The sequence below is a fragment of the Centropristis striata genome, chromosome 5 (genome assembly GCF_030273125.1).
Source record: "Centropristis striata isolate RG_2023a ecotype Rhode Island chromosome 5, C.striata_1.0, whole genome shotgun sequence".
In the NCBI taxonomy this organism is placed as follows: domain Eukaryota; kingdom Metazoa; phylum Chordata; class Actinopteri; order Perciformes; family Serranidae; genus Centropristis; species Centropristis striata.
In genome coordinates, this window is record NC_081521.1 from 10,850,311 (window position 1) to 10,874,989 (window position 24,679).

Sequence of the window (24,679 nt, forward strand, 5' to 3'; positions counted from 1 at the left end):
GTGAACAAAGGTGTCAAATATAACATATAAGAGGGTTCCATCCAGTTCTATCATTTTATACTAAATATATTTGAGCTTGTCTCCAGTTTTACTTGGTATATCATCATCAAACTGAAACTGGCCTCATGGAGTTTACAGCCAGAACTTTACAGGTAAATTTACAGTAGGGCTCCACGCTGCTTTGTTTTCTAGTCTGGATGTGATGAAGAAGTCATGATTTGGTGCTTTTGGAGACTCCAGAGCAGAGGTGTCAAACTCTGGCCCGTGGGCCAAATTTGGCCCGCTTTATAATTATATTTGGCCCGCGAGGAAATACCAAATGACGACAAGAGCTGGCCCGCCGGTATTATACAGCGCAAATAATACTACAAATCCCAGAATGCTCTGCTCGTGTTTTGGCTTGAACGCAGTAGATCAGTGTGTAGCAAACTGGGCAACAATTAAAATTGTCTTTATGCACTTTTTCTTGCTAGTCCAAGGCATGGGCTTGAATGGTTGCACATTCATTGAAGGATATTATTATTAGTCATTTGGTTTATTATTGTTATTTTATGCTTACATTTATTTTTAGCCTGTGGAATAAGATTACTGTTAAATTTAAATTTAAAGAAGGCCACATATAAAATAAAGGGACATACGATTTTTATTTAAATTTTATTGAAGAAATGAATGCCATTGATGTGTTTGTTTGTTTTATTTGATATTCAATTTTGCATGTTTGCAATATTAAGTTATATCAAGCTTTGCTTGTTCCATTTCGTTTGAACTTGTTTAGGTCAATTTTTTCAATAAATATCAATGTTGGCCCGCGACTTTGTCCAAGTTTAAAATTTTGGCCCACTGTGTATTTGAGTTGGACACCCCTGCTCCAGAGAGTTAATGAGCTGGGGACGACAGCGAGCTCTTATTGTGAAGAGACCGAGTCTTTTATTTTGAAGGGTGGTGTCAGCTCTCCAGGCACAGATAGAGGTGGAGGTAGCTCCACAGACTCAGTACATAGTAGTGGTGGAGCTACACTGGCAGCGGCAACTATGACAGGAGAGAAGTTTACAGGCTGAGCTAGGCTGGTGGCAGCCCTTGTCGCATTCTTGGAGAAACAGCACGAGCCGTTGGACGTCGAGGAGTGGCGGGACAGTCCGTGTCAGTGGGACGGTAACTGGTGGGTACATAATACGGTTTCTGGATAGAGAGCAGCGGCGGCGGCAGGAGCAGCAGGAGCAGGGCGAGTGTGTGAGTGCTTGGCGGCGTCCCGCTGCTAGCGAAACATGAACAAAAACCACCGAGTGCCGAGCAGCCGTTCTCTGTGTGCCGTGGAGGTGAAGAGCAAGGTACATATGGACACTTATTTGTCAGTTTACTTGCTGTATCTGCGGTCTTAACTCTCCCCGTGATGAGCTAATTTAGCTGCTAAGTGGCTTGATAGCAAGTTATGTATGATGTCGCACAAATGACATAGATAGAAGCTAGAGCTTAACTAGCCTCCACAGGGTTTAACACTCGGGACTAGCTCGCTGGTAGCTCGCCATGCTCACATGTGTATTAACGGTGGCGTAGTTTTATTAAGTTGAAGTGTTAAGTGAGTAAGTTTGAAGGTGGAGGTTATTGTCAGCTGACGCCGCAGTGAGCCAGTGTCACCTGTCACCTCCTCCTCTTGCTCCTCCTGCTCATGGACCAAATATTGACTCAAAAGTTTCAGTCAAGTTGTCGTTGAAGAATAACCCCTTGGGAAGTTTACTTTGGTCATAAGGCCTTATGTTAAATGAGGCTGGTATGACATGTTTATAGCTGCTTGTTATGTTGTTGTGCTGTGCGTGTAGGTGTCATACGGCCTGCGACAGGCTCATGGCTCCTTCCGCCAGGACATGAAGGAACGGGGCCTCAGGGCGCTTTTTGTTGCCCAAAACTAGTTTTTAAAAAAACGAATATGTTGACACAAACTTAACCTATTTCTTTGTGTCACTGCATATTGTAAGTTTTTTTTAATTTTTGTATTTTTTATTATTTTATTTTGCACAATAATAAGACAAAAGACAAGGATAAAGATATAACAACAAAAGGAAGGTGCAAAGTAGTACCTATATTTAGGTTCACAAATGAAACTAAAAACAAGTAATTATGAAATAGAGAAAAAAAGATAAATAATAATAATGACACATAAAAATTAAGCAAAATTATAATACTATTAAAAATAAAAGAGAACAAAGTGTAGAACTGTGTGTATGTGTGTGCATGCGTGCCTGTTTATGAGTGTGTGTACTACTTAGTCACCTGAGCATCAGAGCCACTAAACTGCTTTTATATGAGTTCAGAGAGGAAAACTGTATTGAACTATTAAACTGATCATTCCAGAGTATTGATCCTCTGTATTGTAAGGAACATTGACCAAGGGTAGTACGATCGTGAGGAGGGTGAAATCTTGTTAATTGTCTAGTTTTGTACTTGTGTAATTGTGAGTTGCCATGGAAGTATTCACTGAAAGGTTTAGGAATTGAGTTTGGACTATACATATACTTAAAGATAAAAATGCATATTTGGTATATATTGATCTGAAAATTGTCATTATCTTGAGTTTTTGGAAAAGGGGAGCAGAACAATCTAGTCGTTTTGAAAATGTGCCATTTCTAACAAATCTTTTCTGAACAAGATAAATACTGTGGAGGTTGGAGGCCCAAACAATGTCAGTTAAACTGCACGTTTCCCCAAACCAGGGTCTCCCACCCTACAACTAATTAATAAAATACTCTCTGCTCAGCCCCTTCCACAGTGTTTCGTCTACTCTTATCTGAATGTTAGTATGTGAGTTGACATGTACGTACCAGAAACAGGCAGTTTTATTTCCCAACCTGTTTGTGTTTATTAGGATCCCCATCAGGCTGATATAGAAACATGAGCTACTCTTCCTGGGGTCCATACACAAACATAACACAGTGACAAAAGGACGTTAACACATGAAAGAACAACAAACATTCATATTGCATCTATATTTAAATGCTGAGTGACAAACTCTTACAACTGAACATGCAAACACATTTAGTACACAATAAGAGTTAATTTGAGGTTATTGTAATTCAGTAATACATCTTAATATCTAAGATCTAATGCAAACATCTCAACTGTTGTCTCACATGGTTTTTGAAACTTGTTTCTTTTTGTGTTTGGGAAATATGATCTGAAGGGTAGTTTTGTTCAACCGTAGCTCTATACAGTTAGTTAATATAGTAGTAGCTCTAAGTAGCTCCTGCTTCGTAGGAATGCATTAGATGACAAGCGTCCAGGTTGGCAGTGAATTGTAGATCATCTTTAGTCAGTGCTGGGCAACAGTAACCACAACACTTGGTACTTCTCATCAACAGCACCAACAGGACATTAGGCTCTGTGTCAGCCAAACAGTTGCCTTAAGATTAGGCATCTGCAGCCATTGATCCAGTCAGACTAAACTGATTACTACATTACTCATAAGCCAGCAGCATGTTTTGTGGGCATGCATGTAAGCTGAAAACACATCGTCTTTCTTACCCATGAATACCAAACATTCCCTTAGACAGCTTGAGTAGACAATGCTTTTTAAGTCTCAAACATATTGGATCCACAAACACACAAACATAGAGATGGGCACATCACAAAGTCCATATTAATAATTCATCACATGTGGTGTGTTCGTTTATCCACATGGATGGCAGACTTGCAGACAGCCTACTGTGGTTTTGAAATTAGCTAGACTACGAGGACAGTTTGTACTGATCAGTCACAGCCTCAAATCTCAGACGGTTCACGAGACGGTTCGCCCAAAAATAAAGAGCTATTTATTCATCTAGATTGTTTTTTCGTGTGAGTTGCCAAGTGTTGGAGATATTGGCCATAGAGATGTCTGCCTTCTCTCGAATAGAATGAAACTGGCACTTGGCCTTTGGTGCTAAAAGAGCCAAAAGAAGAAACATTAAAAAAAAAAAAAAAATCAATAGCAATGCATCCTTCCAGAAACCATGACCTGGTGAGTCAAGGTCATCCACAGACCTTGTTCGGAGCAGTTTAATGAAGGAACCATCCTATTTGTAGTATAGTTCCTACATGGAACTGCTCCCAATTAGCTCTGTAGATTATCTAGCCCAATAAAAAGTGCTACAGGTAAGAGAAAAAATATCTATTTTTGATTTTTTGGGAAAACTGTCTAGGCCTCTGGTCAAGTCAAGTCCAAGGCTAGCTCCATTTGAGTCAGAGTAAAAGACCAAGTCAAAAGGCAGTCAAGACTGATTCAAAAGCAAATTGTGTTCCATTCCAGTCCACAAGAGGCAATAGTGTCTTTTCAGTGCTGATTTGTTATCAAGGAGTTAGAATGGACAAAATGATCCATCTATAAACCAGATTTTTCTGTCTTCTAACATCAAACTAATCCAACACATCCCTTCGATAGAATCCGGCAAAATTCCGTAGCCAGGAACAACTTGAGGCCCGAGACCAAGACAAGCACAAGACTTCAAAACAGTGGTCTGAAAGACTCAAAACCAAGACTTGACTCAAATACTACAGCCCTGGAACTGTGCCTTTTAATATTGTGTGCATACTAGGGTTGTAACGATACTAAAATTTTCAACTTGATACCGATACTCAGGAAAATATTCAGTACTCGATACCATTTTCGATACCACAAGGATAAAAACAAAGACCCCAAAATTTAACAGAAATATTTTTATTAACAAGAAAAATGCAACATGTAAAAATGAACATACATATTTTCGTAGTTGGTCAAACACAGACGGTAGAGTCGGCTGTGTGTGTTGCTGTTTGGTTGCAGCTCGACTTTTCTCTGCGTCATTCTGGGACTTCAAGAGAGAAAATAACACTTTTCAGTCACCAACATTTATATAAACTTATTAACTCTTAATGCTTATGTATACTGACACTGTGCCAATTAATGTAATATGGGCATACTACGTGCCTGATTTATTTATTTATTTACGTTGCTTATAATCATTAACAGTCAGCCTTTAATTGCTAGCTGTGGCTAATGGCTAATAATAACAAGGCCAACATTAATGCGGACCACCGGCCACAATAACATCAGTAATAGGTCAGTTTGATACTTCTGAAAATGAGTATCGTATTCGGATACAACGTTTTAGTATCAATACTTTTTTGAGTATCGATACTTTTGACAACCCTAGTGCATACAACGCGAGAGTAGCCTTTTTCCTTTCCTTTTCCTTTTCCTTTGGTTTGGCCCTAATTAACCATTCTCTCAATCTCCCTTCTTCCATATGTCTTATACAATTGGACTCACATGTGTTTGCCTGTCTGCTCCATCCCAGTTTGGTGCAGAGTTTCGTCGGTTCTCCCTGGATCGGTCGAAGCCAGGCCGGTTCGATGAGTTCTACGGCCTCCTGCAGCATGTGCACCGCATCCCCAACGTGGAGCTGTTGGTGGGCTATGCCGACGTCCACGGCGACCTGCTGCCCATCAACAATGACGATAACTACCACAAAGCCATCTCCACTGCCAGCCCTCTACTCAGGCTGTTCCTGCAGAGGAAAGGTAAGCACAGAGGAAGTGTTGTGAACAAAAAGCTCAAAAAAGTCAGCTTCTCCACCTGTTTGATATGTCAGACCTGCTTTCCTATAGTCCTAAGTCTTGTGTTGGCTTCAAATTGTATAGCTTGGAAATATGGGATAAGATTTGTACAGGAAATCATTTTATTAAGTATAGTATCTACAGCATAGTATCGTGATATTTTACGTGGCAATATAATATCGATTCATGGCTGCCAAGTATCGATATTTAGCGTTCTGCCGGCCGACTGGCCATTAGCATTTTCGCCTTTTTTTCCGGGGGCCATAGTGAGCTCATTTTTAGGAATATACTGGAGATACTGGTATCATATGAATTTAGAAGATCTAAGGAATCTATAGGCACCATCAGGATGTGCATCAGGATATCATGTGAAGTTGTCGAAACAACGCTGCAAAGTTCGGCTTTTTTTGATGTTTCATTCAAAAAAAAAAAATGCACAGCAGTGAAGCTTGAAGTTGAGGAAAGTTTGATAAAATGCTGCAATTGTTGTCCATACATGATTGATATCAGTTGAGTTCAGTTTGGCTGAATACTTTGTTGGTCAGTCTGTGGGTTTGACTCTCATTGTGGAGAAATTTAAAAAAAATAATGAGATGAATAGACTGAGAATTTTTCTCTAATTTAACAAAAAACAATTCTTGATTGAATTTAATTCTGTAAACACAAAATGCAGTTAAACAGTTAAATCGCAATATATTGTATCGCAATACTCACCATATCGTGTAATTCTTAAAATCGCAATAATATCGTATTGTGGCTCAAGTATCGGGATAAAATTGTATCGTGGGGCCTCTGGGGATTCACACCTCTATTATTAAGCTCATCCCAAGCGCATCACCTCACCTTGTCAATTTTCACACTGCCATGTATTTTGTCCTTATTGAGCTGTCACTGCAAACAAGCCCCTCATCCCCCTGTGCTCTAGTTATGTCCTTTAGTGTCCCTTTCTGACCCACAGAGCTAAAGGTCAGCGACCTTGCTGAGAAGCAGTGTTTGTTTCCAAAGCGATCCCTCTGCAAGGGCTGGACAAAACTAAAGAGTCCACATAAAGAGCAATAAAGAATAGATGGATATGTGCTGTTCTTTTTTTTTATTCACTTTGCTCTGACTACCGTTTATCAAACTGTCCAAGGGGTATTAATTAGACGAGGATATCCTGTTTCTTTGGCACAGCAGTCACACGGGAGACTTGTTTTTACTGTGTGACTACTGACAGGTTCAACACAGTCACTTTTTGTACACAATGCTCCTGTTGTGTCTTACGTCCTTGCTGACTCTAGTATAATCATTAATGATAACTATTATAATTAGGGCTGCAACTAACGACTATTTTAATTATCGATTTATCTGTCCATTATTTAAACGATCAATCGATTAGTTGTTTGGTCAATAAAATGTTGAAAAATATCAAGCAGTGTTTCCCAAACCACAAGATGACGTCCTCACATCTCTTGTTTTGTCCACAAACCAAAGAGATATTCAGTTTATTGTCATAAAGGAACAAAGAAACCAGAAATATTCACATTGGGCAGTCTGTGGCCTAGAGGTTAGTAATCGGGCTGCCCACTACTCCTTGCATGGTGTGTTCACTTGTGTGTAAAAAAGGATGGGTTTAATGCAGAAGTTGAATTTCCCCATTGTGGGATTAATAAAGTAATCTTCTCTTTCTTCTCTTCTTCTTAATTGAAGAAGCTGAAATCAGAAAATTTGGACTTATTGTCTTTAAAAAACTGCTCAAACCAATTATCCCATTATCAAAATAATTGACAATGAATTTAATAATCGATTATTGTTCAATTAATCGAATAATTGTTGCAGCTCTAATTATAATTATTGTTCTAATATCTTATATGGTGTCACAGGCAATTCGTCTGTCTTTTTTCAGGTGCTGGGGGACATAGTTAGTTGGAGAACATAGACGTTTTGGTTGCTGTAATATTTGCTCATGACTGTAGTTTGCTAGTCATTGTTTGCACATGTTTAGGGATTAGCATAAACCTGTTTCTGTCAGTCTACATATAAAGTATTGATTGAATTGATTTTTGAAGTGCATCTTAGCTAATGAGTGTCTGAGTGTGACCTGTTGAATGCGGGGAGGACCCCGGGGTCTGCTGGCTGTGGCAGGTCGGCCCGCATGCTCTGTTGTGTTTAAGCTGTCTCGCTGTGCCATATGACCCTATAGACGCTAAGCCACTTTGTCAGGAGGAGATTAGTGGGGTCACTGTGTAGCGCTGCATGGGACCGTGTTTCAATTACACGCTACAGACACTAGTCCCACGCTGGGCTCACTGCTGCTCACTGCTCACACACACAGGAGCACATGAAAACACAGTCATGCAGGCGAGTAGGCACCACACTTCAGTCAGGCACTCGCATACACACTGCCTTGTAGAAAAGATGGAACAAAGACTAAAGACACACACACACACACACACACACACACACACACACACACACACACACATTCTTGTACTTCTATCTTTGTGAGGACCCTCGTTGTAACAGTGTATTCCCTAGCAAGGTTATAATAGTTTTGGATTTTTCATTAGTTTTAGTTTTAATTTAGTTGTGAATTTTTGTTTTCAAATTCAGTTAGTTTTAACAAGTTTTTTTAGAGTGATTTTGCTCGTTTTAGTTTAGTTTTTATTAGTTGTAGTTTTTTGTAATGGGGTATTTGTTGGCTGGGAGATTAAAAGAGGTCACAGTAAATTTTGCCTTTATTTCCTTTGTCTGATCCATCTTTATTATGTATGAAAAAAGTTGACAAAGACGAAAACGAAGGACATTTTCACTATAATTTTAGTTAGTTTTGTAACCACGCAATACAGTTTCAGTTAATTATCATTATCATGTAACCTTTAACCCTTAAAACAAAGTCTGAAATCTCAAAAAAACCTTTAAAGAAGTGAGGACTGGCCGAAATGTCCTCACTTTGCAAAAATGTCCTCACTCTGTTGGTTAAAAACATGTTCCGGTCCTCACTATGTAGGAAGTACAAGAACACACACACACACACACACACTAATGCAGCCACAACCCCCTGAAGACCCCATTACCCCCAGACCCTGGTTTCCCCCCTGATTTGTCTACCCCCCTTCACCTTCCTGCTAAGCACCAGTTGGACCCAGCTTAAAAGGCTCTGCAGTGTGCAGATGCAGCACATTGTCAATTTATAGATCATTTATTATATATCCGGAGTTCTTATCTCTAGTGGTGGTTCTACAGTAAGTTGATGGCTTCACTGTGAGGGTGAGAGAGGTGTGTCGGGCCAAGCGCCAACTAAGAAACTTTTAAACACTGATTGCTGCGTTTGTTTATGTGGGAATTATCTCACATCATTGAAATCTGCCAAAACTGACAAATTATCTTGTTTTGGAGAAATTGCTTTAATCACAATAAGTCCTTTTTGAACTTGTGTGTTGTTATTTATAGTATCTAACTAAAATAACAGATCTCTGCCTGTCTGCCCTTTCTCGACAACCATTGCTTCAATGGACACTTTGTGGATGTATTGCTGAGTAGCCAAGGAAATGCAGTGTCGAGTGCGCGCTCTGGGGACACTGTGTAGCTCGTTGGGATGGGACCTCAATAACTGTTACATTACTGAACAGCAATGCTTGCCTTTGCTTGCTACAGTACAATTCAAGAACAGATGAAGGATGACTCTGCGTTGGAAATGTTGTACTAACATGCCAATAAGTATGCTAAAACAGTATGCACATTTTTTTAGTATGTCTAAAACCGTAGTATGTAACTAATAGTACATTAATTACCTGCTATTTCTGGTGAAATATTACAATATGCGAACACTGAACACTATGCCAACATTAATATCACACAATGCGATGCAATGGGGATGATAACTTTTATAATGATGACATGCTGTTAAATTTTTGTTGAACTTTTCTGTTTGACACTGCTTTTCATTTTCTGCTTTTCTTTTCTCAGTGCTTCATTGTTGAGTTCTGCTTTCTTTTGATACCATGTACTCGGGCTGGGCAATATGGACCAAAAGTCATATCCCGATATATTTAGGCTTAACATCGATATACGATATATATCCCTGATATTTTTATCGGTGAGAGCAAATGTTCAGTCAAAGTCAAATATGACATGTCACAAGTAGTTTTATTGAAACTTTTTATTTAAGTGAACATAAATACTGTATAACAGGAGTACCTTCTTTTCAAATCAAAGTCCCATAAAGTGCACATTTAAATAAAAAACATCTTGAAATAAAAATAGCCTATTAAATAAAATAGGCCAATTGTTTTCCTGAAATAAATATATTCATATGAGAAAAGAATAACGAACATTACAAAAAAGCTAAATATGACAAACCCTAGTAAGGGCAGCATTTATATATAAAGAAAGAAAAAAATTTGAACTTTGTCGATATATGCGATATGGTCTAATTCCATATCATATTTAAAAATATATCGATATATCTTTTATATCGCCCAGCCCTTCTTTGGAGTAGTGTTATTTGTGCTGGCTAGTGTAGTGCCTGTTCAAAATGAGGGGTGGGTCACTTTGCGATAAAAATATTGTGATATACATCGTATATCAATATTCAGCCTTAATATATCGGGATATGAATTTTGGTCCATATCGCCCAGCCCTACTCCAAAGGGAGATGTTTTAATTAAAAGCCAGCTCCAATCTCTTTAATGTTATCAGCAGCATAGGAAGAAGGTCATACTGCAGGTCATGAGGAAGGATCACCCTACCCCCCACCTTGAGTTTTCAGCTCAAAAATGCTGAGTTACTCCACTAAATCAGTTTGTGTTAAATGCAGTCTTACAGTCACAAAGCGCCTTATATTGCCATTAGACTACCACTGGGTCCTTTGAGACGGTAACTGAGTCATTATGTAAATGTCTTCGATTGTCAGTGGTTAAATGTGATGGGATTGGCCATTATTGCATAAGAGCAGGACTTCAAACAACGCAGCAGTGTGAGCCAAAGTTTGTTAAAAGTTGGCCATTGTAGAATAGTGCAGTTCAATCTTAATACTAATAACACTTGACCTCCAGTCTCAGTGATTGTGAACAGGTTTCTGACAGACAATTTCCATTGACATCATTTTTGTGTGTGTGTGTGTGTTTAAAAAAAAAAAAAGAAGAAAAAGAAAGATCAGTCTCGGCACAGTTCAGTCCATGCGTGTCATGTGAGGTTATTTTTGGCATGGTTTTTTATTGGTCTGGAAGACTAAATCCTACATATATCCTGGGCTAGGTGCTCTGTTAGTTTTGTTCATTCATTGATGTGCAGATGGTTTGTTGGATGGATAGAGGGATGGATGTTAGGCTGTGAGTGTCTGTTGGTGTATTGTTGTGGTCTGGTTCTTGGATAATACCCACATTGTTGTTGTTTATGCATCCACGCTACCGATCACTGAGCAGCCATTAATGTCGTATTGTTAACAGCTGACAAATGGGCTGAGTGTGTGTGCCTGTGAGTGGACTACAGGACTCTGGCCATGCCAGTCATTTTTAAAATTGCTTCAACACACAGCAATATAACAGCACTGGGGATCCCCTACACCCCGCCCCCTGTCCCCGAACAATGTGTTGATGATTATTGAGCTGGCATTGAGGGGTCCACTGTTTACTGGTTGTCATGGCAGCCATGAAGAGGCCTGTTCATTGGTGGATTAACAGTGCTTGAGTCTGTTTAAGGCTGATTGGAGCTGCAAAGTATGCTGGGTGCAGTATTCCTAGCGTTTGATATCACAAACTATCTTTCTGCAACAATTGGATGTGTCTGATATTCTCATGCAGTTGTTGCTACTTTGAGTAGTGCTTGACACTACACTCTCTGCAACACAATCAGTTAAATCTAACAGAGTCAGCCCAGGCAGCACATTAGATGAGTTATTTAGAGCTACTTCCTGGTCCACACTTTTTGCTAAGCTCAGTGTAAATGGAGAATGTTGTGGTCATTAGTCTGATGTTAAATGCAAAATGGTCCAATGACTAATGTCCATCTTAGTTTCTTTTCAAAGTAACATTATTTTCCTTGTTGTCATATCAGTGAGTGCTGTTTTAGGTTCTAACAAAGAGTAGCTTCTTGTCAGCTTTGGAGACATGGCTGTTTTACAGCTGCTATAGAGCTGGGCGATATGGACCAAAAGTCATATCCCAATATATTTAGGCTGAATATCGATATACGATATATATCCCGATTTTTTTATCGCAAAGTGAGAGCAAATGTTCAGTCAAATTCAAATATGACATGTCACAAGTAGTTTTAATGAAACCGTTTATTTAAGTGAACATACATTTTTTTTTTTTAAATCAAAGCTCCATAAAATGCACATTTAAATAAAAAAAAAATCTTAAATAAAAATAGCCTATGAAATTAAATAGGCCAATCTTTTTCTGAAATAAATATATTTATATGAGAAAAGAATAACGAACATTACAAAAGAACTAAATATTACAAACCCTAGTAATATATAAGTTTATATATAAAAAAAAAGAACAAAAATTGAACTACATCAATATATGCGATATGGTCTGATTCCATATCACATTTAAAATATATTGATATATCGCCCAGCCCTAATCTGGTATGATTTACAACATTGAAAAGAATGATCATTATTGCATCGATATGCAGTCTTCTTTCCTCTAGAATGGAACAGACAGACATCAATACCAGGGGAAAATTTCACCTAAAAACATTTTGGACGTTTAGGCTGCAGTTTAGTGATGATTGAGTGGGCGGCATGGCTTGCTACATCTACGGCAGCTGATGGTGCGACGTAAACAAAAACAGAGATGGCAAACTCCCTCGGCAGATAATAGGAAGGAAGACTTGCGGCCAACAGTTCGACATCCTAGTTACCGGTACTTGCTTTCTATAACGGTACTCAGCCTCCGGTTACTGCAAGCACCACAACCCCCCCACCCACATTTTCCTTTCTGCTTCTCCCAAGCTTTTTTTTCACCCGCACCATGTGAACGCAGTCAATAGTCACATTTTCACTCAGAATATGTCAGTGCAGGCTGTTGTATTGTTGGTGATGTGGGCCTGTGGACTTCCATTCAAAAGAAATGTTGAATGTTGCATTATAGATATAGTTTCTGATCTAAGCAAACTGGCAACCTGAGCAACACCCAGGTTTATACAGTCATGGAAAAAAATTATTAGACCATTGTTTTCTCTAATATCTTTTCATTTTAATGCCTGGTACAAATAAAGGTACATTTGTTTGGTCAAATATAATGATAACAACAAAAGTAGCTCATAAGAGTTTAATTTAAGAGCTGATATCTAGACATTTTCCATGGTTTTCTTGAAAATGATTTTGGTTATTATCAAGATAAACATGGAAAATGTCTAGATATCAGCTCTTAAATTAAACTCTTATCAGCTATTTTTGTTGTTATCTTTATATTTGTCCAAACAAATGTACCTATTGATTGCCAGAAATTGAAGAAAACAATGGTCTAATATTTTTTTCCATGACTGTATCTGATTGGCTTTTAACATGGTTGTCAGAAGGGATTCTCCTGTGTTCAGGTGACGCCATGTTTGCCTGTACCAGTCATCCAGAAAGTTTGCACACACACAACACACCGAGTTCTCAGGTTGTCATCCATGTACTAGTGGGAGCAGCTATTGAAGCAGCTTCTCTCAGGGCGTGGGTTTGTTTTGTGACGTTGCTCATTGCTCACAGTTTCAGTCCTGAATGACCCGTAGCTCTAAGGTAGGGGAGAAAGGTATGGAGAGGGACAGGAATGCTTGTATTTGCGTATCCCAGCAGGGACTGCCTTAGTAATTAGTAACCAGGGGCATGAATCATCCCACCAGAGAAAAGAAAATGTACAGTGTGAAAGTACAACACGGACAAAGTCTAACCACCCTGCAAAGCAAGCATTAGAGCAGGATAAGAGCAGCAGCTCTGAGTGTGATAAGCAGTGTACTGAGTCTGGTAGGTGAGTGAAAAAAAAAAAAGATGAGAAGTGAATGTGACAGTCACAGAGAGCCAGGTGAAAATAGGAAGAAAGTTTGGTGGAGAAAAGGATTTTAATGAAAGAGACAAAGCATAAAAAAAGTCAGAACAAGTGAAGACGCCACAAGGAAGGAGCGATTTATACTGTGAGCCTGAGATGAAAGGATTAACCTATGAGGGACAAAGCGCTGGCAGGTGTAATGGATGAAGCACAGGAGGAAAGTTTAGGAGCACGATCTGTGAAAATAATCGAAATCATCCACCCCACTGGATCTCAAGTTTTTCCACGGAGCGTGAATTATTCCCTAGGATGCTGTGAGGGAACGACGGAGTCATAGCAGTGGAGGAGGAATGCGTGGAGGAGGACTCAGACTTAATAAGAGAGATGGAAGGATGAAAGGGAGACAGAGTAAACAGTATTAAAGAGGGAGTAATGTATAAGGCATTGTTTAGGCAAGGCATGTAATTAGAGATGTGGGGAAAGGAGAGGGAGTAGTGTAAGTGTGATAGGAATGCAACAAGAGAGAGAGAGAGAGAGAGAGAGAGAGAGAGATGAGGATAGTGGGAATAGTATTAGTGAGGGAGGAATGCAGAGTGAGGCCCAAGCTGGGGAGGGTGAAGAGAGAGAGAGAGAGAAGGAAATAAAGAGAGGGAGAGAGATGGAGGAAGAAGGGAGGGAGGGAAGGGGCATTTTGGGTGGAATGTGGCCAGCCTCTGATCACGTCTGCTGGCTAGATTAGACAGGACAGGAGGCCAGTCTGGACTCTGGGATACAGAGCCTGGCTCCGTCACCAGGGGGGTATAGAGAGACGGAGACCGGGAACAGTCGAGAAAGCAATGGAGGATGAGTGAAAGAAAGAGGAGACATTTGAAAACAAGCCTGGGAAGCTAAAAACTTTCCTCTGAACCTGGCTAGATGAGACTTTATGCAGGCTGCAAGAAGATGGAGGGAGGGTGGCTGGAAGAGTAGGGGGAGACAGTGGGAGACCAGGCTCTCTGTTATACACTGTCAGAATTTCTCAGCTCAGAGTTGGTTAGGAAAGATGAATGGATAGTGAAGGGGGAGCATTGGGGGGAAAAACTGAGAAAGGAGAGAGAAACAGCACTTTGGACCCATGGAGAAAGAGAAAGGGAGAGGTGAGGGTGATGCAGTGGGCAAACTGGCAAAGTGAAAGAGAGAAAGTGGACTGTCGACCACTGCAAACCATAAGGGAGAAACTGAAAACAAGAAATATAGAGGGAGATGGAGGGAGGCAAAGGTAGGGAGTAGAGATCCATAATATCGCGGTGTAAAAATTAACACTTATCTACCAAATTGAGAAAAGTATTTTATTTATTTTCAAAAGGGAAATGTTTAATTTCTTTTTTTTTTTTTTTAACCAAAATCTTTTTTTTCATTGTAACTGTTAATAACAATTATAACTGTTTTTTTTAGACTTGCATGGTATTAGAACGGTATTTAGGAATCCACACGGTATGATTTTGATGACCATCAATTAGGGCTGGGCGATATGGACCAAAAGTCATATATATTTAGGCTGAATATCGACATATATATATACTGATATTTTTATCACAAAGTGAGAGCAAATGTTCAGTCAAAGTCAAAGCCAAATATGATATGTCACAAGTAGTTTTATTGAAACCGTATATTTAATGTTTAAAGTGCACATTTAAATAAAAAAAAAATCTTAAATAAAAATAACCTATGAAATAAAATGAATAAATATATTTTTATGAGAAAAGAATAATGATTACAAAATAACTAAATATGACAAACCCTAGTAAGGGCAGCATGTATATATAAAGAAAGATAAAAAGAAAGAAAAAAAACTATATAGATATATGCGATATGGTCTAATTCCATTTCATATTTAAAAATATATCGATGTATTTTTATATCGATATATCGCCCAGCCCTACCATCAATATTACAAACGCTGCTCTTTCAGTCCATGTATTTAACTGATGTGAGAGATGTTGTAGTTTTTGATGTGCAGTGCACAGCAGAGCTCAGTCTCTACAGGTGTATTATAAAAATAGGCTGACAAAACATGAAACATGGCGACTTACAGGATTAAAAATAACATGGCTGGCTTTCTGTTTTGGAATATTTTGGGTCTAGTCCTAATGATAAAGGTGAAAAGGTCAACTCAGACCACTGTTTTGGGTGATAATTGTCACATATACAAACACAAATACCATCGTACACCACATACCCTGGTGCAATGTCAGGAAGGGATACTGCCATATAGAATAGATTGTATATAATACAACAAAATTAGAGTGCAACTCCTATTGGTGCATAAAACAATTAACAACAATGCATAAACAACTTATGGACAATAAATGTATAAAGGTATACAAGGTATAAAAATATCACAAACAAGAATAAATAATTGAAATGGTATGAAAATATTGGAATATAGAATAAAAAGCTGTGTACATGGAAAAGGCTGAGAATGAGGAGGGGTCATAGCATACAGAGGAAATGTTATTTGATAATATTAATATGAATATTGCGCTAAAAATATTATTGCAGTAAGACGGTAATTGCACATGGTGGAATGTAAGTGAACAATATTGCACTGGAGTGGTAATTGCACATAAAACAATAGAACAAGATGTAGCAGAAACAGAAAACGGATGGAGGTTATGTATGGATCTACTTGTTTTGAGTATTTATCATGGTGATACTGTGATATTTCCTGAGATGGTTATTGTTATGTGGAAATCACATATCGTCGAAGCCTAGTTTGGAGTGAGCTTTCCTTTTGCAGCTTGGGAAAAGGAAGGAGTCTCTACCGATTGTGTCAGGTGAGAGTGTGACATGCTTAAGCGGATCGTTTTTAACTTTGTTAGCTTGGGACTGAAAGACATGCTCTTCATACTGTCTCAACACAAAAAAATTTTGTTCCATTTTTGTGAACAGAGAATGGAGTGTCCCGTCATTTATTTGTATTTTAAAATGAAAATCATAGATGCAGACTAAAAAGTGTTCAAACAAAGACTGGAATTGGTTTCCACCCAAATGTGAAGTGCTTTGAAACATAAATATTGAATGGTATCTTTTCATTTTGGCTTGCAAGCAGTCAGATGTTTTTCGTTCTTGCTGATTTTTAATTAAAAGCATTCTTTGTGTCTCCTGGGCTTGCTGCTACAGGATTATTGATATGAAGCATGATAACTGATGTGCTTATCTGTGAATTTCTTACAGCACACCATTCCAGCATATTTACCCTGGCTAGCTGCTCACCGTAGTCAGCAGGCTCTGACAAGCATCTCCCAAACACTGTTGCTTAACTACTGTCAATGTTTAGAGTTGATTTTCCACTTGTCCTTTTTAAACTTTTACAAAGTTATATAACATTGAATGGCTATAGGAAGGAACCTGTATGAGGAACTTTTACATGGTCAGTGTATAGTAGATGGCATAGAAGGCAGGAAAACTGGAACAGAAGCTAAACAATGTACAGCTGTGGGCATTGAGTTTACACTATATTTGGAACATTTTCACCACTTTACCTCCCTTTTTCATCTCACAGAGGGCAGGAGTTACTGGTCTACTGTTGCCTTGATCGGTTAGTTTCTCAGTGCATTTACATGCACAGTTTAATCGCTAAGCTTAAAAGACGATTTTGGCGTCTAATCAGACTTCTGTCCTTGTCCCAGTTTACATGCAACTGAGAAAATTGAATAACTGACGGGAACGTGTCCTCCTCAACACTGGGTGGCGATATGCGTTGATTCAGCTGGTCAATATGGCGCCCTTTCTAGTTGACCTCAGTTTGACACTTTGTGTGCCGTTGCTACTGACCGGCTAATTCAACCGGCTAATGTTACCAGCTAATGCGACCGACTACTGCGACCGGCTAATGCAACCGGATAATGTCACCGGCTATTAGCCGGTGACATCATCACACACACACACACACACACACACACACACACACACACACACACATATATATATATATATATATATATATATATATATATATATATATATATATATATATATATATATACAGTGTACACACACATATACTGTATGTACACACAGTAAGTGCACACAGCCGGTGTGATGTTCAAGTTCACACATTAACAGTTTTAAACATCATGAAATTATTTTAGCGGGCTAATGTGACCCGCTAATGTGACTGGCTAATGCGACCCGCTAATGTGACCGGCTAATGCGACCCGGTAATGTTACCAGCTAATGTGACCGGCCACTGCGACCGGCTAATGAGACCCGCTAATGTAACCGGCTAATGTGAATGGCTAATGTGACCCGCTACTGCGACCGGCTAATGTGACCGGCTAATGCGACCTGCTAATGTGACCGGCTAATGCGACCCGGTAATGTTACCTGCTAATGTGACCCGCTAATTTTACCAGCTAATGTGACCGCCCACTGCGACCGGCTAATGAGACCCGCTAATGTGACAGGCTAATGAGACCCGCTAATGTGACAGGCTAATGAGACCCGCTAATGTGACAGGCTAATGCGACCCGCTAATGTGACCGGCTAATGAGACCCGCTAATGTGACAGGCTAATGCGACCCGCTAATGTGACCGGCTAATGCGACCCGCTAATGTTACCAGCTAATGTGACTGGCCACTGCGACCGGCTAATGCGACCCGCTAATGTGACCGGCTAATGCGACCCGCTAATGTTACAGGCTAATGTGACAGGCTAATTCGACCCGCTAATGTAACCGGCTAATGCGACCCGCTAATCTTACCAGCTAATGTGACCGGCTAATGAGACCCACTAATGTTACCAGCTAATGTGACCAGCTAATGTGACCGGCCACTGCGACCGGCTACTGTGACCCGCTACTGCGACCGGGTAATGTGACTGGCTTTCTTGGATGTTTTTGTTCTGGGGTCATACGCCGGCGCTGGGATGGAGCATACAAACATGCATTGTCTTGTCATACATGCCGGCAAAAATCCTATTCCAATCACATTATCTTGTTATCTTTAATCGGAGTTGGAGAACTCTGACATCAGTCGGACACGTTTACATGCACTTCAGCTGTCCAGTTATAGTCAGATTAAGGCAATAATTCATTTGTTGCAAGTGTCATGTAAAGATACTGACACAATAACAAAAACAAAATAACAAATTGAAGCAGTGTTAGAACAGCAACTCCTGCAAGGTATAATTACTGTTTTTGTCAAAGGAGTCTGTTAGCTGTGAAGAGAATAGATGTATATAACCACTTCAGTTCCCCGTCAGAAGGGGTTGTTTGACTGCAACACAAAGCATTGAAAATACAAATATACTGTGCACTTAAAATACTTTACTACTACTCACTTTTTTAAATGGCTAAAATATGTTTTGCTGCTGTCCCCATTCACAGCAGTACATTGCTTAACTTCCTGCCTGATTCTCCAAACTGGGTACACACTCAGTGCCACCTTCTGTAATACACTGACTATGGATAAGTCCTTCATATAACCCTACTTCTATAAATCTGAACTGTCCCTCTTTCTTTGCTTTAGCTGCGGTACAGTTGGCTAAAAGTTCATCTTGACAATGTGAAGTTTCCCCCAGTGGTCTGATCTAACTCCAGGTTGGCTGTGTTGTCTTCTAGGGCCAGAAGCAGAAGGCAGGGCAGAGCCAGAAGCACAGAGTCCCCAAGCTTGTCCCTCCCCTGTAAAGTCCCTATTCAGACGCATGAGCGACAGGCTTGTGAGACTAGACTTGGGTTCCCCCAGCCCACGTGGCTGCTCCTCCCTCCCTTCTTCTCCTCCATCGTCCCCAACATCTAGTCCATCCTCTCCCTTATCCTCCTGGAGGCTAAATATAGGGCCACGACTGCGTAGAAGGCTCCGTTTATCAGAAACAGATCTAGCCACCTCAACTGAAACTCAGCCTCCTTTCTGTAGGCCGTTAGTGAAATGTCCATCCCCAAGTGACCTGCCCGTGTCCCCTACCCCACCCTGCCCCAAACTCAAATCCAGCCTCAGCCCCAGGCACATCCCTGCTCCAGTCTACATGCCCCATGCTGACTTCTAGCTTCACGCTCCTCCTAATCCTGGTCATCCAGCCATTTTCCTAGACTAGCCCTCAGTCCAGGTGCTGCTTCTGTTGTTCCAAGTCTGCTGTCCAAGAACCATTGAGTGCTGTGCCTGATTTACCTGCTGTATGAGCAGCTAGAGCCGTGATTTAAGAGGGTAAAAATTCACAGTTAATGGATATGGCGGCGGATTTAGTGAATTTTTGAGCTGGATTTATAATAGACCTTCTCAGTTAACTTTTATTAAAGAATATTTAAGATTATTATACATTATGGATACAATGCATTGCTTTGTCTAACAATTCTAGGAATTAAAACTAAGAAAATCGAAAATTGAATACAAATTTAATAAAAACCTTAATTAATAGTGTATGTTCGGTGTCAGTCAATTGCTGACCATTTAATGAAAATATAATAAATGGCAAACTCCAAGAATTTTTGCATTTTATGTTCTATAAAAACAACTTTCATATCGGTGCACAGCGGACAACATGTATGCAGATATCGATCCGTCTGATATATTGACCAGGCTCTAGTGGCAGTAGCTTAAAAATGTGAAGAAAAAAAAAACCAGCATGGAGAGAACGGACAGAGAGTTCAGCCACAGAGCTACACAGAAAGAGAGCCATAACGGTTTCAGACTGAGGAGAATCTGCAAGAACAAGGGGCACGGACAGTGGTGGAGAAACAGAACAGGCTCCTGCTGAGAGACGGACCAGAGAGACTGAGGGACAGATTGAGTGAAGGACACGGGGGAGAAAAATGGGAGGGTGAGGAGGCATTGCAGGAAATAGAGAAATGTCTGTGTCAGCAGAAAAGAAATTGATGGAATTGCTTCATAATGCAGACGAAACGCAAACACACACACACTGAGAAGTGCTGTACATGAGTGGAGACTGGCAAATAAAGTGTCTTAACTCTGCATTAAGCACAATTGTAAGCTGTGTTAATTTGTACTCTGCATACTGCTACATTAAAGCTCGTGTCCCCTACAGTGTAGATTTTAGTTCTTGATAAATGGCTCCTGTCAAGACAGAGTAATAAAGCAGGAATGATGAGTGTAATAGAGAATTCATGAGTCAGATTGTATGAGGAGGCCTGGAAGCAGGCTAATGTTCATGACTGAAGTCTTTTGAATTATGGATTTAAGAAGTCATTCCTCAAATTGTCAGCTCAATTACACATCATGGCTTTATCTTTGCTCCGGATTGCCTCAACCCTCTGCAAAATCTACGGCATCTTCATTTCCCAAACACCTCTCTCATATCAGTACACTATGTAGTCTAATTCTCTGTTTTGTCTTGCTGTCCCTATTCCACCCTTTCCCTCAGCACTCTCCCTCTGACCTCCCTCCTTCCATTTCTTTCTCCCTGTCTTATCAGCAGCATTAAGGCACTTTTATCTGGGCTGTGCCAGGGAGGTATGCTCACCACACCAGGAATAGTAACCCTTCGGGAATTTAGTCCTTTGAAAGTTTTTTATCACCTCCTCCTCTCTTTTCCTTTCTTCTCTCTCTCTCTCTCTACTGTGTATATTTGCTGTATTTCTGTCTCTCCTGCCTGTTTCAAGTCTTTTCTTTTTACACCACCCCTGGTTTTTCTCATCGACACAAGTTCACATTGACATGCACGTCCACTCCCCCTCCTCCCCCTCCTGTATCGCTCCGTGTCAGGAACACCGTGGCACTGGCTGCGTGGTGAACGTCCAGGCTTGTCATCAACAAACCTGACTGTTTCCAGAACACCACAACCTTCAACTGCTTGTCATTTACTTTGTGTTTTTCATACTCCAGATCCATTAGACGTGTTAAGTTTGGATACTGAAGATACGTTTCATGGACAGTTATTATTGTTCATTATAAACACAAGAACACAGGTCGTTTTCAGCAAGCTCTTAGCCAGAGCGCTAGCTAAAAAGGGAGATTTCCATGTCTTTTCTAGTTATAAAGCAGGTTTAGGTGCTATATATATATATTTATATATATATATATATATATATATATATATACTGTGTGGTATTAAAGCGCTTAATCCATGAAGACATACACACAAAACAATTCGTTTTATTGAAAACGTTTATATAAGTGAACATAAATAATGTATAACAGGAGTACCTTTACCCTATACTAAAGCTCCATAAAGTGCCTATTTAAATTAAAAAAATCTTAAATAAAAGCAGCAGCATGCCTGGAGCAAGGATCACAGCGCATATTTGAACTATATCGATATATGCGATATGGTCTAATTTCCATATCACCTTTAATATATATATATATATATATATATATATATATATCTTTTATATCGATATATATATATATATATATCTCTTTTATATCGATATATCGCCCAGCACTACTTTCAAGGCTTCAGTTAGGTTGTGATGTCACAACTATACTATATATTAGGGATGCAACATGAATTTCTAATTTTCAATTAGTCTTTAAATTATAAAAAAGTGAAATAAAAGCGACTATCATCTCGTCATTGGGCACATTCACTTCAGCTCTTTTTTCCTCACAAGGGCAGTATAGAATGTTCTACAGCGCTGTGAGAAGGGAAAGATGCTACTGATGTTTGCTGTTAGCTCAAATTTACTTGTCCAAGCTGCTACACAGTAGGAAACACAGCCTTTGATTGGCCGACAGGTCAGAAACTCAGCCTCTGATTGGTCAAGAAATAGCTAGTACACAGGTAACAACAACAGTGGAAAGGCGGCTAATGACGGTTTTCTATAGGAAACAAGTAATTCGAACAAAGGAGAAGAGAGAAATGGACAACAAAATGCATTAAAAACTCTCAAACTGCAGTGTAAGGGCATTTATTTTTAGTCCAACCCTGATTTGAAAGTTCTCTAAAACATAAATAAAACAGGTAGGCATATAAAAAAGGATTAGCAAATTATTGCATTCTAAGTAATAAGTGGTGCTACAGTGCTGTTACACTCATACCCCAGCTGAAGTGATGCTGCAGAGACCAGGCCCCAAGGAAGACCACCAGGCTCCGAAGCCAGTTTTTTGCAGTGGTCATTTGGCAGAAATTCTTCCTGGTCTGTCACGTGACGCTATAGGGACAAAAAGACTTTTCAGTAAATCATCGGATAGATTGTTGTTGTTGTTTTTTCCGGCCATTTTTCATGCTTTTTATTGGATAGTAACAAGAGAGAATGGAAGGGGGGAGAAAGAGGGAAGGACATGCGGCAAAGGGGTTTTGGGCCGGATTCGAACCCAGGTCCGCCGCAGCAAGGACTCAGCCTGAGTGGTATGCACTCTACCAGGGTGAGCCACACAATAGGTTGTTTTAAATGTCAAATAACCTGTTTCATTATCAGAATTTGATTAATTCGATCCAATAACATTTACGTCTAGAAGAGCCGCACAATAAAATAATTTTAAGCCCATGATTGCTAAACCAGAAGTAACTGGCTCAGTTTATAATAATAATAATAATACATTTTATTCATAGAGCGCTTTACATGGTACACAAACACACTTTACAGTTAAAACAGTGAAAATGCAGCTACAAATAAATCAATAGTAAATAATAACTTCAATAAATGGAGGTCTCTAGCAAGGTTATTATAGTTAATGAAAACTAACGAAATAACGAAAACTAGAATTGAAAAAACATTTTCGTTAACTGAAATAAAAATAAAAACGAGAGTTTTTAAAAAACGATAACTAACTGAAATTGTATTGTGTGGTTACAAAACTAACTAAAACTAACTAAAATTAAAGTGAAAATGTCCTTCGTTTTCGTCTTTGTCAACTTTTTTCATATGTAAACCTTTTTGGCTGACATGAAATCTATTTCATCTATCTGGTTTTATGACTTAATAAACTTAGCTGAGATGGATAATAAAAGGAAATAAAGGAAACATTTATTTTGACCTCTTTGAATCTTGCACCGAACAAATACCCCTTTACAAAAAACCGAAAACTAACACTAAAACTAATAAAAACTAAACTAAAACTAAGCATTTTCAAAAAATAAAAACTAAACTATAACTATCAAACTCACTCTAAAAACTAACTTAAACTAACTGAATTTGAAAACAAAAATTCACAATGAAATTAAAACTAAGACTAATAAAAAATCCAAAACTATTATAACCTTGGTCTCTAGTGCAGTTGCTGTATGGGCTCCATAGAAGATCTATCTGTCTTTATGCACGAATGATGAACTTTTTTCTGGCTTTATGCACCACTGAGCAACTCTCATAGGAATGAACAGGCCTCCGCTCCCAACACTATATCCACTTGTCTTGCATCCATGGCAGAGATGCCAAGAGCACAGATGCAAAAGACCCAGAAACACTAACCAATCAGAGCAGACTGGGCTTTGATGGTAAGAGGGCTTAAAGAGACAGCTGCTGACACAGAGCATCTCACACAGAAATGAGCATAATATGTATAATAAGTCGCCTTTAATATACCTATGTGCTCTGACCTTTATTCATAATGGTCCAAATATTTATAATTACAATCATATGGGTTTACAAGTAATTAGTTGTAGCTACAGTAGTGGCAATCTATTGTGCAAAACAATGAAATATTGTTCTATTTTCACATTATAACTCCAAGAGCAGCTGTGTGAAAGTACCTGAAATATAACTGTAGAGTCAGTAGTAACAGTGGCAGTTGTGGTAGACGTGATAGTGATTGTACTTGTGACTGCCTTGTGGCTTCTTCCTCATCGTGTTATGGCACCTGGACACAGTATCATGTTTCCCTGACGCAGCCACACACTACCAGGAAGTAAAGGACTGTTTGTGTCAATGTTGTCGTCAGGGATCATTTTGTTACAAGGAAAGCCGTGCTGTGTCATCCTGCATCATCGTACTTTATAATACTGTATTAAGGAGTGCTGTTACGGAAGAAGTGGGTGTTATGAGTGTTGAAGCAGGTGCATTTATGAGAAGGAACTATATTAGTGGCCACTGAAAAATGTGTGGCTCTATAGACCTACACTTGTGTAATACATTTCTGTCGTTTATTTTTTAGAGCATACAAATATGATTTTCTGTGAGTAAAATTTTTTTTCTGTAGTATTTTTTGGCAGAGATGAGTAGCTAGTATCACAGGCAGAGATCATATTTTTTTATTTTATTTATTCAAGTTTA

At 39.3% G+C, this 24,679-nt stretch overlaps 1 protein-coding gene across 1 annotated transcript in view; it reads left to right on the forward strand.

The window, feature by feature from the left end:
- Positions 1 to 964: 964 nt before the first annotated feature.
- The window catches only part of pard6b (par-6 partitioning defective 6 homolog beta (C. elegans)), a 37,256-nt gene continuing 13,541 nt past the window's right edge, over positions 965 to 24,679 (forward strand). Inside the window, exons 1-2 of the mRNA XM_059332816.1 lie at positions 965 to 1,328; positions 5,307 to 5,529. Coding sequence (XP_059188799.1) covers positions 1,266 to 1,328; positions 5,307 to 5,529 — 286 coding nt within the window. The 5' untranslated portion in view covers positions 965 to 1,265. The remainder of the gene's footprint in view (positions 1,329 to 5,306; positions 5,530 to 24,679) is intronic.